At 35.9% G+C, this 15,238-nt stretch overlaps 1 protein-coding gene across 2 annotated transcripts in view; it reads right to left on the bottom strand.

Annotated features, from left to right (window-relative positions):
* Nucleotides 1-15,238, bottom strand: part of prmt3 (protein arginine methyltransferase 3) — a 76,588-nt gene that overhangs the window by 23,454 nt on the left and 37,896 nt on the right. For both annotated transcript variants that reach the window (XM_067399751.1, XM_067399750.1), the window contains exons 11-12: nt 12,970-13,048; nt 4,200-4,387 (exon numbers count right to left, since the gene is read on the bottom strand). In XM_067399751.1, coding sequence (XP_067255852.1) covers nt 4,200-4,387; nt 12,970-13,048 — 267 coding nt within the window. The remainder of the gene's footprint in view (nt 1-4,199; nt 4,388-12,969; nt 13,049-15,238) is intronic.

The following is a 15,238-nucleotide window of genomic DNA, read 5'->3' on the forward strand; positions in this document are numbered from 1 at the left end:
AGCACATGCACAAGTTTTTAAGTGCTTGATGGAATAAAACATTTAAGAGAAAGCAATACAAAAAATAAATTGTACATTATATTATACTTGCTGTAAATAAAAAGCTAGTAATTAGGGTGGAATGCAAGAGGAATGATATAACGATTACTAATTTTAGAATATCAATTATAATTATTAAATAAAATATAAAGATTAAAATATTAGTATATTAAATTATTTTAATACTTTAATTTAAGATTATTAAATGGAATTAAACATCTACATGACAAAAATGCAATAAAAACCCTTTAAATATCATAAAGCAGTAAATGTGGCTAGTTTAAGTGGAAGACGTGTCATTAAATGTGGTAAGAGGATTCCACGCTAGAATGTGTTAATTTAATGGAACTCTGACCACCGTTAAATAGCGTTATTGGAGTGGGTCAGTGAGATAATGGAAGTAAGATGTGCAAAGTTTCTGCACAGAGAGGAAATGATGGATTTGTGCATTGAATTTTCATTATTGCTTATGTTTGAAACATTTTATGATCAAGGTCAGGGAATATAATGGAATTCAGACCCCATGGTTGAACATATGGTTAAAATTTTGATGAAGTTTTTCTGAGAAGACGCAAATGAAAGAAATTAGCAAAAACTTTGTACAGTCTACTCTGTTTTCTGTTAAAAATCTATCTACTGTTACAGTAGCTCTCGTGGAAATACCTTAAAGGTGCCCTAGAATTAAAAATTGAATTTACCTTGGCATAGTTGAATAACAAGAGTTCAGTGCATGGGCATGACATACAGTGAGTCTCAAACTCCATTGTTTCCTCCTTCTTATATAAATCTCATTTGTTTAAAAGACCTCCGAAGAACAGGCGAATCTCAACATAACACCGACTGTTAAGTAACAGTCGGGCTAGGGCTGGGGGATATATCGCATGTGATTGTCAAGCGCATTTTGTCAGTAAAGCCGGTTCCCTGATTACCGCTAAATCGCCATCACCTGCTTTCAAACGGAGTGGCATTTAATAGACAGAGCCGTAGATTACTGACAAGCCACGCAATATCGCATTCATATCGCAGATGAATCGCCTTCGATAATGAACGTGATATCGCGTGGCTTGTCAGTAATCTACCGCTCTGTCTATTAAATGCCACTCCGTTTGAAAGCAGGTGATGGCGATTTAGCGGTAATCAGGGAACCGGCTTTACTGACAAAATGCGCGTCGGGCTCATTAATATGTACGCCCCCAATATTTGCATATGCCAGCCCATGTTCAAGGCATTACACAAGGGCAGCCAGTATTAATGTCTGGATGTGCACAGCCAAATCATCAGACTAGGTAAGCAAGCAAGAACAATAGCGAAAAATGGCAGATGGAGCAATAATAACTGACATGATCATTTGATATCCATGATATCATGATATTTTTAGTGATATTTGTAAATTGTCTTTCTAAATGTTTCGTTAACATGTTGCTAATGTACTTTTAAATGTGGTTAAAGTTACCATCGTTTATTACTGTATTCACGGAGACAAGAGCCGTCGTTATTTTCATTTTTAAACACGTGCAGTCTGTGTAATTCATAAACACAACTTCATTCTTTATAAATCTCTCCAACAGTGTAGCATTAGCAGTTAGCCATGGAGCATAGCCTCAAACTCATTCAGAATCAAATGTAAACATCCAAATAAATACAATACTCACATAATCCGATGTATGCATGCAGCATGCATGACAAACACTTTCTAAAGATCCATTTTGAGGGTTATATTAGCTGTGTGAACTTTGTTTATGCATTGATAGAGTCGAGAGCTCGGGAGGGGCCAGAGAGCGTGAGCAATTAAAGGGGACGCATCCTGAATCAGCGCATTTCTAATTATGCCCCAAAATAGGCAGTTAAAAAAATTAATTAAAAAAAATCTATGGGGTATTTTGAGCTTAAACTTCACAGACACATTCAGGGGACACCTTAGACTTATATTACATCTTGTAAAAAAATGTTTGATGGCACCTTTAAAAAAAACAAAACAAAACAAAAAAAAAAAAACATACAACTCCATTAGTGTTCATTTTTTCCTCAGATTCATTGGTGGCATCTTCCACTTAAATATTTTTTTGAAATATCACAGGACGAACAATGTTAAGCATATGTGTGTTTGTACAAGGCCATGGTAGGCAGTGATAAGTAGTGAAGTGAAGTTTACTATGGAGGACTTTAAACAATGATTAGAATAATCAATCAGCCATTCTGTCACAGGCTTTACTTCCTCTCAAACGTCTCTCGCTCTCTGCTCACAATCTGTCACTCCCTTCTCTTCATCTTCCGCTTGATCCTACCTACGTTCTTCCCCTCCTCCCTCTATCTCAAAACAAGGCCGCAACACAGGAAATTGGCTTTCTGTCCGGCCCAGACTCAATTAATTAGGGATTCAGGTGATCTAATGATTTGCAACAAATCCAATAAGACAGACACCATTACATAGTTAAAAAGAGGGGACGTGTAGGGATAGTTCACCCAAAAATAAAAGTGACAGTATATAAATCAGCATACACTTTTGTTGTATGGAAAAAAACAGCTTGGACATTTCCAAAAAATCGCTGTTGGTGTTCTATGGAAAATAATAATGATTTGGGATGACTAGTTTCATTTTGGGGTAAACTATCCCTTTAAAGAGTTTTAAAAATTACCCCATGATTTACTCACTCTCAAGCCATTCTAGGGTGTATATGACTTTCTTCTTTCAGACGAATACAATCAGAGATCCATCAATCATAAAAGATAACCACATGGCTCCGGGGGGTTAATAAAGGCCTTCTGAAGCAAAGCGATGCGTTTGTGTAAGAAAAATATCCATATTTGAAACTTTAAAAACTAAAATAACTAGCTTCCGACAGAAGGCCATATGCATCAATTTATGCCAAAAGAGTGAACTCCGTCCTGATGCATGATGTATTGACAAATGAAGAAACATGGATACAGCAAAAAAAAACACCGGTCACGAATTAGAAGTCTAAAATTAGAATTTTTAAAAAGAAAAGTCAGAGGATTTTGATATAAGAGAAGAGGAGCTTGAGTTTGTTGCCCAGCCTTATTTGTTAGAAAAGCAAGAGGTGTCAAAGTCTATGCTACTCCTACATCGCATAAGGGGTTACTCCTTTAGTGTAAGTCGACATGCGGCAGTCTGCCGGAAGCTAGTTATTTAAGTTATTAATATATTTTTCTTACACAAACACATCGCTTTGCTTCAGAAGGCCTTTATTAAGACCCTCAGAGTCATGTGGATATCTTTTATCATGGATGGATGCACTTTTTTGGGCTTCAAAATCTCATCCTCTATTTACTGACATTGTAAAGCTTGGAAAAGCCAGGACATTATTTAATATAACTCCAATTGTATTTGTCTGAAAAAAGAAAGTCATATACACCTACAATGGTGTGAGGCTGAGTAAATTATGGGGTGATTTTAACTTTTTGGGTGAACTAAACTTTTAAACTACCATTTGGGGTTGGTAAGATTTTATAATGTTTAATGTTTTTAATGAATTTTAATTAGTCTCTTACGCTCACCAAGGCTGCATTTATTTGATAAAAATACAGTAAGTACAGTAAATACAGTAATATCAATAATAAAACAGCAATATTGTAAAATGGTGTTGCAATTTATAATAACTATTTTCTATTTAAATATATTTTATAATGTCATTTATTTCTGTGATGGCAAAGCTGACTTTTCAGCATCATTACTCCAGTCTTCAGTGTCACATGATCCTTCAGAAATCAGCTGATTTGGTGCTCAAGAAACATTTCCTTTTATTATCAATACTGAAAACACGTGCTACTTAATATTTTAGTGAAAACCATTAAATGCGTCTTTGCTGAATAAAAGCAGAAATTTCTTTAATTTTTTTTTTTTTTACTGACCCCAAATATTTGAAAAGTAGTTTATGGAGCCCAACCCATCTGTGCTGCGATATTATCTAAGCTAAAAATTGACATTTATATGTACTCATTTGGTAGACGCTTTTATCCAATGAGACTTGAGGAACATCACTAGCACAAAAGAGAATATGTTCTTCCTGAAGACATACTTTAAATCTCAAAGGATGACACACATCATTGACCCCCAAGGGCCCCCCAAATTAACTAATCATTTCGCTGATAATTCCCTTCAGACTTTTCTAGAAAGACCCTAACAAAGTCACTCCTCTTACCTTAATCACTGCAGGCTCTGAAATGACCGTCTCGGGCTTCAACACCTCCACTACCGCCTCTGGTATCACAGCCTTCTTCATACACATCATCTTGAAGCCATACACATCATCCCAGAATGCAATGCGGTCACTGTGTTTCTGAGTGTCCCCCACCGCCACCAGGCAGATATTGCAACGGTCTGGATAGACTGAAAAGAAAGATGATAAATGAAAGTGAGTAAAAGACATCAACTGCAGGGCTTACATATGATATATGTACAAAGTCAAACGAAGCCCTCATGAGTCGATACTTTACATGACAAGAACATTATTCATTTAGCAGACACTTTCTTATCCACTTTCTTATTCACTTTCTTACTTTTTATGCGTTTTGGGTGTTCATTTGGCCTGAAAATGCAGACTGTTGAAAAAGGGATTCAAAGTGCACGTTTTTGAAAATGATACCGTTATCGTCTCCACAGAAACTACAGAAACACACATTTCTGAAAACAGTAACGTCATGCGCATGCGTATTATGTGCTTAGTATATGGGCACATAGTGTTTCTTTACAAAGTGACATCGCCAACTACTGGCGTAATACAGCGTTTTTAATCGTTTTCACAGATCTTTGTGAACGGGGATCGTTTTGACAGCATTGTCGTCTGTACGAAAAGAAAAAAAAAAGCAAATTAAAAACGTTTCTGTTTTTAGTACATCTTTGCCGTGTAAACATACACTTAGATTGAGCTCCTGAATCGCACCTTCTGGGGTTTGAACCCACAACCTTTGGCTTACCAGTCCAGAACTTCATCCATTAAGTCATGTCACATCCATTAAAGGATTTATGTGTAGCTTTTCAGATCTTTGGTGCAGCGGTTAGCTCACATGATATAGACATATCTGGGCCATACTGCTCCCAGGGATGCTGGTTCGAGTCCATTAAACTCAAAATGACTCCAATTAAATGTCCTACATTTGTAAACTTTGACTGCATATTAACTTGTTGGCATTAAATATACCAGCACTGAACGCTTGAACAAATTCATTGACATGAATCTAAGAAAAAAAGGCAAAAGAAGAAAACTCTTTCAAAACTACTTGGAAACAGCAGTTTGAATGTACCACAATTGTGACAAAACAAAATAGATTAATGCACCTATCAATAGACTTTACAAACAAGTAAACTGAACCTGCAATCTGTAAATGTGTTTGACATATGCAGATTAAAAAAGCCAAGATAATTTAAATTTAAAGCTGAAACAGTATAACTAACTAACTAAAAACAAAACAAAAAAAATCATGGTTTTATGTAACTGATAACTAAAGCGTATGGAACGGCTGGACATTGTGTGGGCGTATTAGACCTCATCCTTTACACAAATGTGCAATAATGAGCACATCTATCATGAAATGGTAAACCACAGCGCTTCAGTAATGTTTCAGTCATTCCCAGCACTGGTAAATGTCCCTGTGTGATGATGTTAATGGTCACCATGCACATGCTTCTGGCAAAAAATCTAAATTCAACTGATAGTCATAATCATAAAAACTCTGCATCTATCAGTTCTTAATGTCCGTTACATTTGGCCATCAGAGACAAACTCAAAGCTGCAGTGCGTTTATTTCAAGCTCCTGGAGAACCAGACATCACTAATATCTACACTACCATCAGGAGATCCTGAATGTGTAAATCATTTGTTTCCCCTTCTCTCAGTCTTACATTTATGTAATATTAGTTATATGTGTAAAGAGAAATCAGGGCAATCGTAACACTAAACACATTTTCAATTACAAGCAAGCCTTATTCAGCATGTGTGTGTTACGGCTGGAATACACTACACAACTTTAAAAATTTGAATGTATTTTAAAACACTAAGCACTTGTCGACCTTGTAAACGGTTACAGGAATATATGGGCATCATAAACTAGACAACTGAGGATCACATACTACCAGACTTTTAAGTCATTCAGAACACAAAAAACCTCATACTGAAACATGTGCCTTGTTGCTAAAAGACAAACTAAGAATTTAAAAAATATGTGTTCTAAAATCGGCACAAAATATAAGATGTATCCATAAATCATGGAGAAAATCTACAATTTACAAAAAAAAAAAAAAAAATGAATTGATGCATATGAAAAAAAAAGTAGTGAATATTTCATTAGTGCATCTATTTTATTTTGAATGAATTACATAATATAATTAAATATCTGAAAATATGAATCTTGTACATTACTTTAATAGTTAAAGTTAAAAAATAAAATTAAAAAATATGTATATATACAGTCAAACCAAAATGTATTCAGACACCTTGAACATTTCATTCATTAATACAGTTTATTCAGTATAGTTTAAAAAAATTGTAATAAAATATGACAAGTTCTCAGTGTTAAACTGTCAGAAAAAAAAAATATCTTAATTATGTCAGATAACACTTAAGCAAAACATGGTCAGGTCATTTTATATGAGTGTGTGTGTGTGTGTGCGTGAGTGTGCTGCCAATCGATTCTGTAATTAATTGCGATTAATCACATTTTTCCACAATTAATTGAGATTTAATCGCACTTAGCATTAAAATTGTTAATACATTTTTATATTGTAATACATTCACATTGAATCCTAATGTAGAAACAAAATAAAAACATTTTTGTATATTTGTTTAATGGGACCTTCTTTGATTAACATTAATGACACTTTAAAAAACACGACGTGGATCTGACACACATCCGATTTACTCATAACACATTACGTTCATTTAACACTTTTTAACTTATTTGAGACTCTGCAGCATTCTGTGAACACATTTCGGGTGTTTGTTAACAGAGAGCCGCCTCACTGAATATAAATATATATATATATATAATATATATATATATATATATATATATATATATATATATATATATAAAAATATATCATCATATAATGTAACGCTAGCTGAAGAATGCCAGGAAAAAACGGATGCTGCGTTAATTGTTTTAAATATTAAATTGCAAAAATGAATTAACACGTTAATTTTGACAGCCTTTATATATATATATATATATATATATATATATATATATATATATATATATATATATATATATATATATATGTGAATGTTTCTTATAATTAGAAATATTGGGTGCAGCTGTGAGACCTACAAAATCAAAAACATTTCAGAGCAGACAGTACCATTAACTCTATCCTAGACGAGCTTCAAGAGAAAAATCCATGATGGACTATTATATCTCACCAACTTTGTCTGACCTTTAATCAAGGGTTAAGGGTGCACATTCACTCTTGTGCACCACAATAAAGTGTGTGCCATCTAAATCTAGTCTCCCGTGTGACAGAATCGTGACTGGCAAGTTATAACCTCTAGCCTGTACCTTAAAGCCTTCGTTGTGACCCTGTGAGTGTCACGTAGGGTGAAAAACAACACACACACACCTGGAGTGGATTTGTCACCTCATTTTCTCTGATTAGTGGAGCTATGAGTGATTGTCTTGGGAGATGCATGTGAGCACTGATTGGGTGGTACATGGGACCGTCCCGCACCTGAACAGGGAGTGCAGCCTAGAGAAAGAGAGAGAAGGGGGGCGAGGGGGAGGCAGTGTCCCAAGATTCATAGCTTTGACATCTGCGTCCTTCTCGACTCGGTGCTCATGGCCCGTTTGTCAAGCACCCCCCTCCAGTTCCTCTTGAGGGCAGCCGTGAAGAAGAGGGTAGTAAGAACAGGGGGTGGGGGAAAAAGCATCCAGAGATGAGAGAGCGAAAGCGCAGACCAGGTTTCAGGATGAAGAGAAAGGTTAATAATATGAGGTATAAAGGAGAGATGAAAAGAGAGAGAGGGAGAAACGAGGTTATAGTGGCAGGGGTAAGTAATGTTGATCTGACACAGTGCAGAGTTGCCACATGATGGGCCATTATATCAATCTGCTTCACACCAGGTATACATGGCTGTGGGCTTTCCGACTGAGCTGAAAAATAGAAACGTGCTGCCTCACTAGACGATTCAGAGCTATTTCGCCTGTGCCTCTCACATTTTTGGTTTTCCTACCAGATATTTGCATTTAAAAATGTTCAACATTTCTCTTCCTGAAAAACAAAAAAGACTGCTGATGACGACTCATCCTGCATGCAACAATGCCCCCCCTATAAAATCTTGGTCCATTGCTATGATGTAAATAAAGCCTATTGTGCCATCACAGGAAACTAAAGTGCGCTCACCAAGAAATTTCTTGTAGTGCAACTAACTTTTTTTAAGTGCAGCTTGACAGTAGTTTTAAAATACTCTGAAGGATCTTTAAACTACTGTCAAGCTAGAATAAAAAATAATAAAAAATATTATTAAACATAATAGAATTACTAATGAAAAATATATAACTACCCAACTAACTTGCTTACAGAATACTGTTGCTTACAGAATGTTGTCATAATAAATTTATTACAAAAAAGTGTATACATAGAAAAAACTTTTCGATTCATCAAAATATCCACCATTAACAGCTATCTGACCTAAACTGGGTTCTAATTGGTTCATTGTATTCTAAACTTAAATGGCAATCAATTGTTGAAGCTATTAAGGTGTTCTGACCCAAAAATCTTTTACAAACCTGGGCCAAGTTCAAACCAGTAACCAGTCATCACAGCTGACTTTGACATGTATATACTGCCATTATTATGTAATCAAAATGAAAATTATTATTGCTGGTCTTCAATGATAATGTCAAGTTACTTTAATGTATTTGCACCAAAAAAATGATAAGGATTTATGCGGATATCGTCAAAAACCACACTTTGACAGGGGTGTTTCCAAACTTTTGGAGGGCAGTGTATATATATATATATATAGCCTGGGTGCCAGCCCGAACCCCGCCCACAACATTTTTTGGACGGGAAGTTCGATCTGGACTCGATCCATTGTGGAGTAATTATGCTCGGCTCCCAGAAGGCCGAGCCAATCAAATTGCCAGGGCGGGCTTTAATCGATGATGGACAGGCTATCTGCGGTTACGTAACCACCCATGTCATCAAAGAGCGCTTGGGTTGAATTGGTTTTCACCAACGATGACTGCAGCTGGAGAAGTAAGATGTTTAGATTCCGCTATCACGTCTGTAATAAAAGAAATCGACAGCGCATTAATTTTAAAAGACGAACAAAGAACCGCAATCAAGGCATTTGTCGATGGGAAAGATGTGTTTGCCGTCCTTCCAATGGGATTCGGCAAAAGTTTAAGTACAAGTTCAACATACGTCACTTACTGCGTTGCTCTGATTGGTTGTAGGTCTATCCAATTGAGGGCAGAGTTGTTGTTTTTTTTACTGGTTCGGTTAAGACACGCCCCATAATTCAAGTGCAATGGAGCAGTATCAGACTCACATTCTGCCTAGAATATGAGTATGACGAAGTCAGGCTATATATATATCACCATTTAAAAGTTTTTAAAGAAATTAATACTTTTATTCAGCAAGGATGCATTCAATTGATCAAATGCAACAGTGAAGACATTTATACTATTACAAAAGAATTCTATTTGTAAATTCCGTTAGCGTTTCTATTCATCAAAGAATCCTGGGGAAAAAAATGTATCTTGGTTTCCACAAATGTAATTGGCTTCTCGAACAAGGGAAAAAAAAGGAAGGCAGGACTTGAGTTTGACCATTGGGAATTGATTGGATAGTTGTGGTTTCCTATTGCTGTGATGTCATGTGAGTGACAGGTTGCCCCACCCTCATTGCCAGTAAACACATCAGAGAAGTGAAGAGATGTCTATCTATCCAGACACATACACACATATAATATATATACATACTGTATATATTAGTTAGGAACAATTTTTTGGAGGTCCCTGAAAAGTACTAAAAGAGTTAATAGAATAAAAAAGTGACTGGAGTCATTAAGTGGAATCGGAATCATAGCTAGAATCATTTAATTCCTAACAATTCCCATCCCTACCCATCCTCAATCCCATGATGCTGTAAAGATCAGGAGAGTGTAACATTTCCTGTATCAGGATCCTTGAAGTTATAATTCATCAAGTCAGCGTGTGCACTGCGTACCACCGAATCTCCTCAGCATCTGTTCACTTAAACCTCCACAGTGGACAAGAAAATGACGCAGAGCCACAAGACATGTGCAGCATATTTAACATCCACTTCTACACGGTCCACGAACCTTGTCTAAATTTAGTTTCCCGAACAATGAAAGAAAAATATGTTTGTTTTCTGGTATCTAGAAGGTGAGTGCCCAAGGACTGCTTAGCTATTCATCAGTTGCTTTAATTTATGTTTTATTGACGCAAATCAATATGTAGTAAAAGGCAGCGCAGCATGCAGGGTGTGAGATAAGAGAGAACACCTGGAAAACATGCAGAGCATTATGCTGTAAACTACGCAAGTGTGAAAGGTGATTCTACAAAACTGCAGTATAAAGAATGGTTGTGGTGGCATGACTAAAACAAATATAAAAGTATCCTAAACTGCCTTGAATTATACGGTGTTAAATGCAGTGTTTCCTGCTGCATAGCATAATATAGCTTTTATTTATTATTTTATCCTTTATATTTATATAAATTCACAAATTGTTCCAAGTTGCCAAGCTAATGTTATCTAGATGAGGATATTTTCAAAGTGCAAGTTTGATCATTTCAAAGTTAACATGAGTTGAAAATCATAAATATTTCCCAGAAAACATGAAATCAGAATTTATAGATGTCGTAGAGTTACAAAAAAGACCTAAAAATAGGTCTTTTTTTTTCCTGACACAAGAATATGTTGTTAAAAATGACTATTCAGCATAATTGTGGCAATTAACCCAAACTAAAAAAAGTTATATATATAAATATAAATAAATCATTGCTTTTCAGGTTTTTCAGGTAGGTCTAACGGTAGTATTTAGGTACAGAAATTGAATAAAGTAATTGGTAACACGTTATTTTAGGGTCTTTTAACTAGTTGCTTATAAGCATGCATATTACTAGAATATTGGCTATTTATTAGTACTTATTAAGCACCAGTGCTTCCCACACATAGACTTTACTTGAGCGGGCCGCCCATGTATGATAACGGCCGCCCAAGTATATTTGGAGACACATTTTTGCTTTTATTATTTTTATCCTCTTATACTTTTATATCCGCGCAAGATAATGAAACCGTCCGCGATCGAATAACTAGTCGTTTCGTACCTGCTCATTATGTGTGCGTCAGAACTGTTTACTCCCGCTAACATTCAAATGGGCGCTGCATGTTGCAAAGTCACAAGGCGGCGCTGTTGCACATTCTACAAGTTTGCGCAACAGTGCCTCAGACTGCTTAAAAGTGATTCTCAATCAATGAAAAGCGCAGATTTATGCCAAGCGATTACTAATGAACTCAAGTTGATGAATTATTACAAAGTCTACTTCATGACCTTTATATAAAATGTTTTAGACGATTGTAAGAATCTGAAGGATTAGCCTGCATTAGTACAGACATTTCAAAATAAGAGTCCCGGTGTATCTCGGGCTTGTTTATAATTAAAAGTCACACGCTATGTTTTTTCTTTTTCTTTTGGGCATTATTGGTATTTTGGTTACACAATAAATTGTATTTAATTTGATTTGCATTTAATTCATAGTTTATGAATTAACAATTTTTGTGCCATGGGTAATAGGAGGATTTTTCGCCTGGCTACCACCGCAAGTAAATTTCAAACCTGTGGGAAGCACTGAGCACATATTAATGCTTGATTCTACATGACCTTATTCTACATTCTTAATCCTACCAAATAACTAAACTTAACAACTAACTTACTAACTATTGAGCAGTAAATTAGGAGTTTATTAAGTGAAACCTCATGGTTAATAGTTTATATGAGTTCCCTATACTAAATTGTTATCAAGTAATCAAATGTAAAATAACACTGCATATAATCTTCACTGTATAAATTAAATGAAGATTAGTCCTTATTAAAGTTACAAAAGTCTTCTGCACTTTGATTAACATTAAAAACACAGACAGCAGTAGGAACATTAGGCTGCTGTCACTTTAAGATGGATCAAATATACTGATACACACGTGTGTATTTGTCGACTGTTTACGTTCATTTAAGACATATCCAACTATGTTTACTAGGATACTCGCCAAGACCAGCATGTTGACAATTTGTGCAAGAAGACTTGAAAGAGAACTCAATTCAGTATTCACACGGTGTCTGAGATGCGGCTTTCCGTGTGTATGCTGAAATCTGTTCACACATGACACCTGCCCAAATTATATATAGTTTTGCTGTAATAAATATTAAATGGATTTAAAAAAAAAGGGGGGGGGGGGGCATTCCCTCTTACATTATAGATAGGATCATTGTAAAAACATAAATTCAAAAGTACATAGGAAAAAATTAAATAGAAAAAAACTTTTTAAGCCAGTATAAGCCACTTTAAAACCAGCAAATTCCCAACGTAAACCTTCATGTTTTTATTGGTCGTGGTCACGATAAAGGGGGAGGCAAAATAATGTTCAACACCACACTTTTTTCATGATAACACCTCTTTGTAATGTCCCTGCAGGGGAAACAAACACACATACGCTGATTCATCTTTCATCGTTTTAGACAGCCCTGATTCAGTCTGTATGTAATCCTCCTATTAAAGTAAATGAAGTCTGTTTGATAGACCTTGAAAATAAAACCCCACTATGAGGGATGGGCTCACAGTGTCCCATAAGTAAAGAATACAATTTGTAGGTCTGGCCAATGACCTCCCAGATACCCCTAATATCAGAATGATAAAGTTAAAAAGCTGAAACATGCGCATTTGACTCACCCAAACCATCTTCTGCAAGGTACCGATCCCTGGCGTAGAGCACGGAGTCCAGCATTGACTCAAACAGCAGGAAGTACCCCTATAAAATGACGAAAAAAAAAAAAAAGGCAAGGGGATGGTTTAATTTGGAAAGATTTTAGAATTTTATGCTAAAAGCCTGAATGATACTGTACCTCAAATCATTCAGAGTTGTGCTATTATCTCTCTAAGAAATCAGACTTACATGACATACATACATGTACTGTATATTCAAATAAAATTTATGCACATTTAAAACAAATGCGTGTGTGCGTACGTGCGTGCAGCAATTTTTTTTTTTTTTTTTTTTTTTTTTTTTTTAAGTACAGATTTCTTTCTGTCTGTCTGTAAGACCTATGAAGGAGTTGATTCTGGAATCCAATATATATCTTTTAAGTTATTAATCAACATTTATCTTTCTGTTAAATTATTTGAATGACTTTTCAAATTCCTTTTCAAACACTAGAAAATAAGTTTGAATATTGTCTGTACCTCTCACTGAGAGAAAAGAACATGTTATCAGTATGTTTTGGGAAAGTTTCCTGCTCAGAGCAGAGCTCAACCTTGACGAAGCTGTGAATCGTGTGTATCTGTGTATGTGCGCTAAGTGTTCTTTTGTACTGGTGGACAACTGGCACTCTGCTTGAGACCAGCAGATGCCATGTCATGACCCCAAAAGGACATCCAGTACCTAAATCCAGAGTACCCTCGTCAGCATCGTGACGAATGGAGATATGCTTCTGACTATCTGTCCATGAGTGGAAGATTACCAAATTTGTCTATTTTTCTTAGCCAATCTGAATCATTCAACCTGAAGTAATGACATAGTTATTAGACTCTGTTAGAGTATAATTGTTGTGGAAATGTGAATGTACGCAGAGCGGCCTACAAACTCCTTTTGAGACTTGAAGCTGGCTTCTGCTGATGAAACTGCAAACTATTCTTCAGTAAAATTGTCTTAAGTAATTTTTAAACTTTGACTCCGGGTCTTTATTCAACATATCTGGTTTCAAGGGTCCTAAACTGTATATCCCCAACATCTATAACATCTTAAAACATCAAGACTTTTAAAACTCTGCTTTGTCAAGCCATCATTCAAAGTTTGTCATGAATAACCTTATTTTTCTAGTTAACAATTACACTTTTTGGGGGGTTACATGAATTTCTCTGAATTTCAGTTAATTTTTATTATACTTCCTTAAATTCAAATTGCAATTCTGAATCATGTTTGTGACATCAATTCACATTCAATTCAAATAATAAAAAATGCATTTTTAATCCAATTTTGAACGGTGCACAACCAAGTGTTCAATAAAGCAGCATTTCTATACATTATGTTATTGGATAAAAATGCTGCTTTATTTGCAAATAGTTTTTGCAATATTTTTGCTAAAATTAAATATGCAATTAGTTAGAGACAAGCTCTTTTGACTTGGGACAGCAAGCAAATACCTATAACACCCTAGCAACCACCCGAAACACCTGAGGAACAGAACATCTCCTCAGAATCCCTTAGCGATCGCCTGGCAATCACGACTTCTGCATGAGCAAGCACTCACATTTTCTTCAGAAAATGTAAACAAACTAGTTTCAAGAGCAACATTTGGCATTCATCATTCCCCACTGGCTCTCACACATGCATCAGCAATCGCACTCAAACCGATATCAAAAGTAAGACCTTATTTTATGAGACCTTAACACAGCACCATCTTTAAACATATGCATGGTCACCCAGCATCCCGTTTTATTGCACTGACCCCTCACTGACACTGGTTTTGCATGAGTAGTTGGCACGTCACCTCCTGAATTATTCTATTATCGCTCAACTGCAGCTTCGACCACATCTCGCTGGACCCATTCTGGACAGCGGCACAGACAGTCAAGATTGAAACAAGGCTGCTTCATGCTTGTTCGGAGTAATCTAAAAAAGTGGCATAGTCAATTACAGAAGACATGAGTGATGGATGTGCGTAGGATGAGGGGTAACAGTCTTCAGCATGGTCTTCTGGTGTCTAGTTGGTGTAAATGTTACATGGAATTATAAGTGAATGAGTAAAAAGTGAGTAAGAACAACAAAAGATGTTTATCCCTAAAGTGTACAAGTGCCTGTCTTGCATAATGGGATGGATGGATGGATGGATGGATGGATGGATGGATGGATGGATGGATGGATGGATGGATGGATGGATGGATGGATGGATGGATGGATGGATGGATGGATGGATGGATGGATGGATGGATGGATGGATGG

This window comes from Chanodichthys erythropterus, chromosome 11 (genome assembly GCF_024489055.1).
Source record: "Chanodichthys erythropterus isolate Z2021 chromosome 11, ASM2448905v1, whole genome shotgun sequence".
NCBI classification, from domain to species: domain Eukaryota; kingdom Metazoa; phylum Chordata; class Actinopteri; order Cypriniformes; family Xenocyprididae; genus Chanodichthys; species Chanodichthys erythropterus.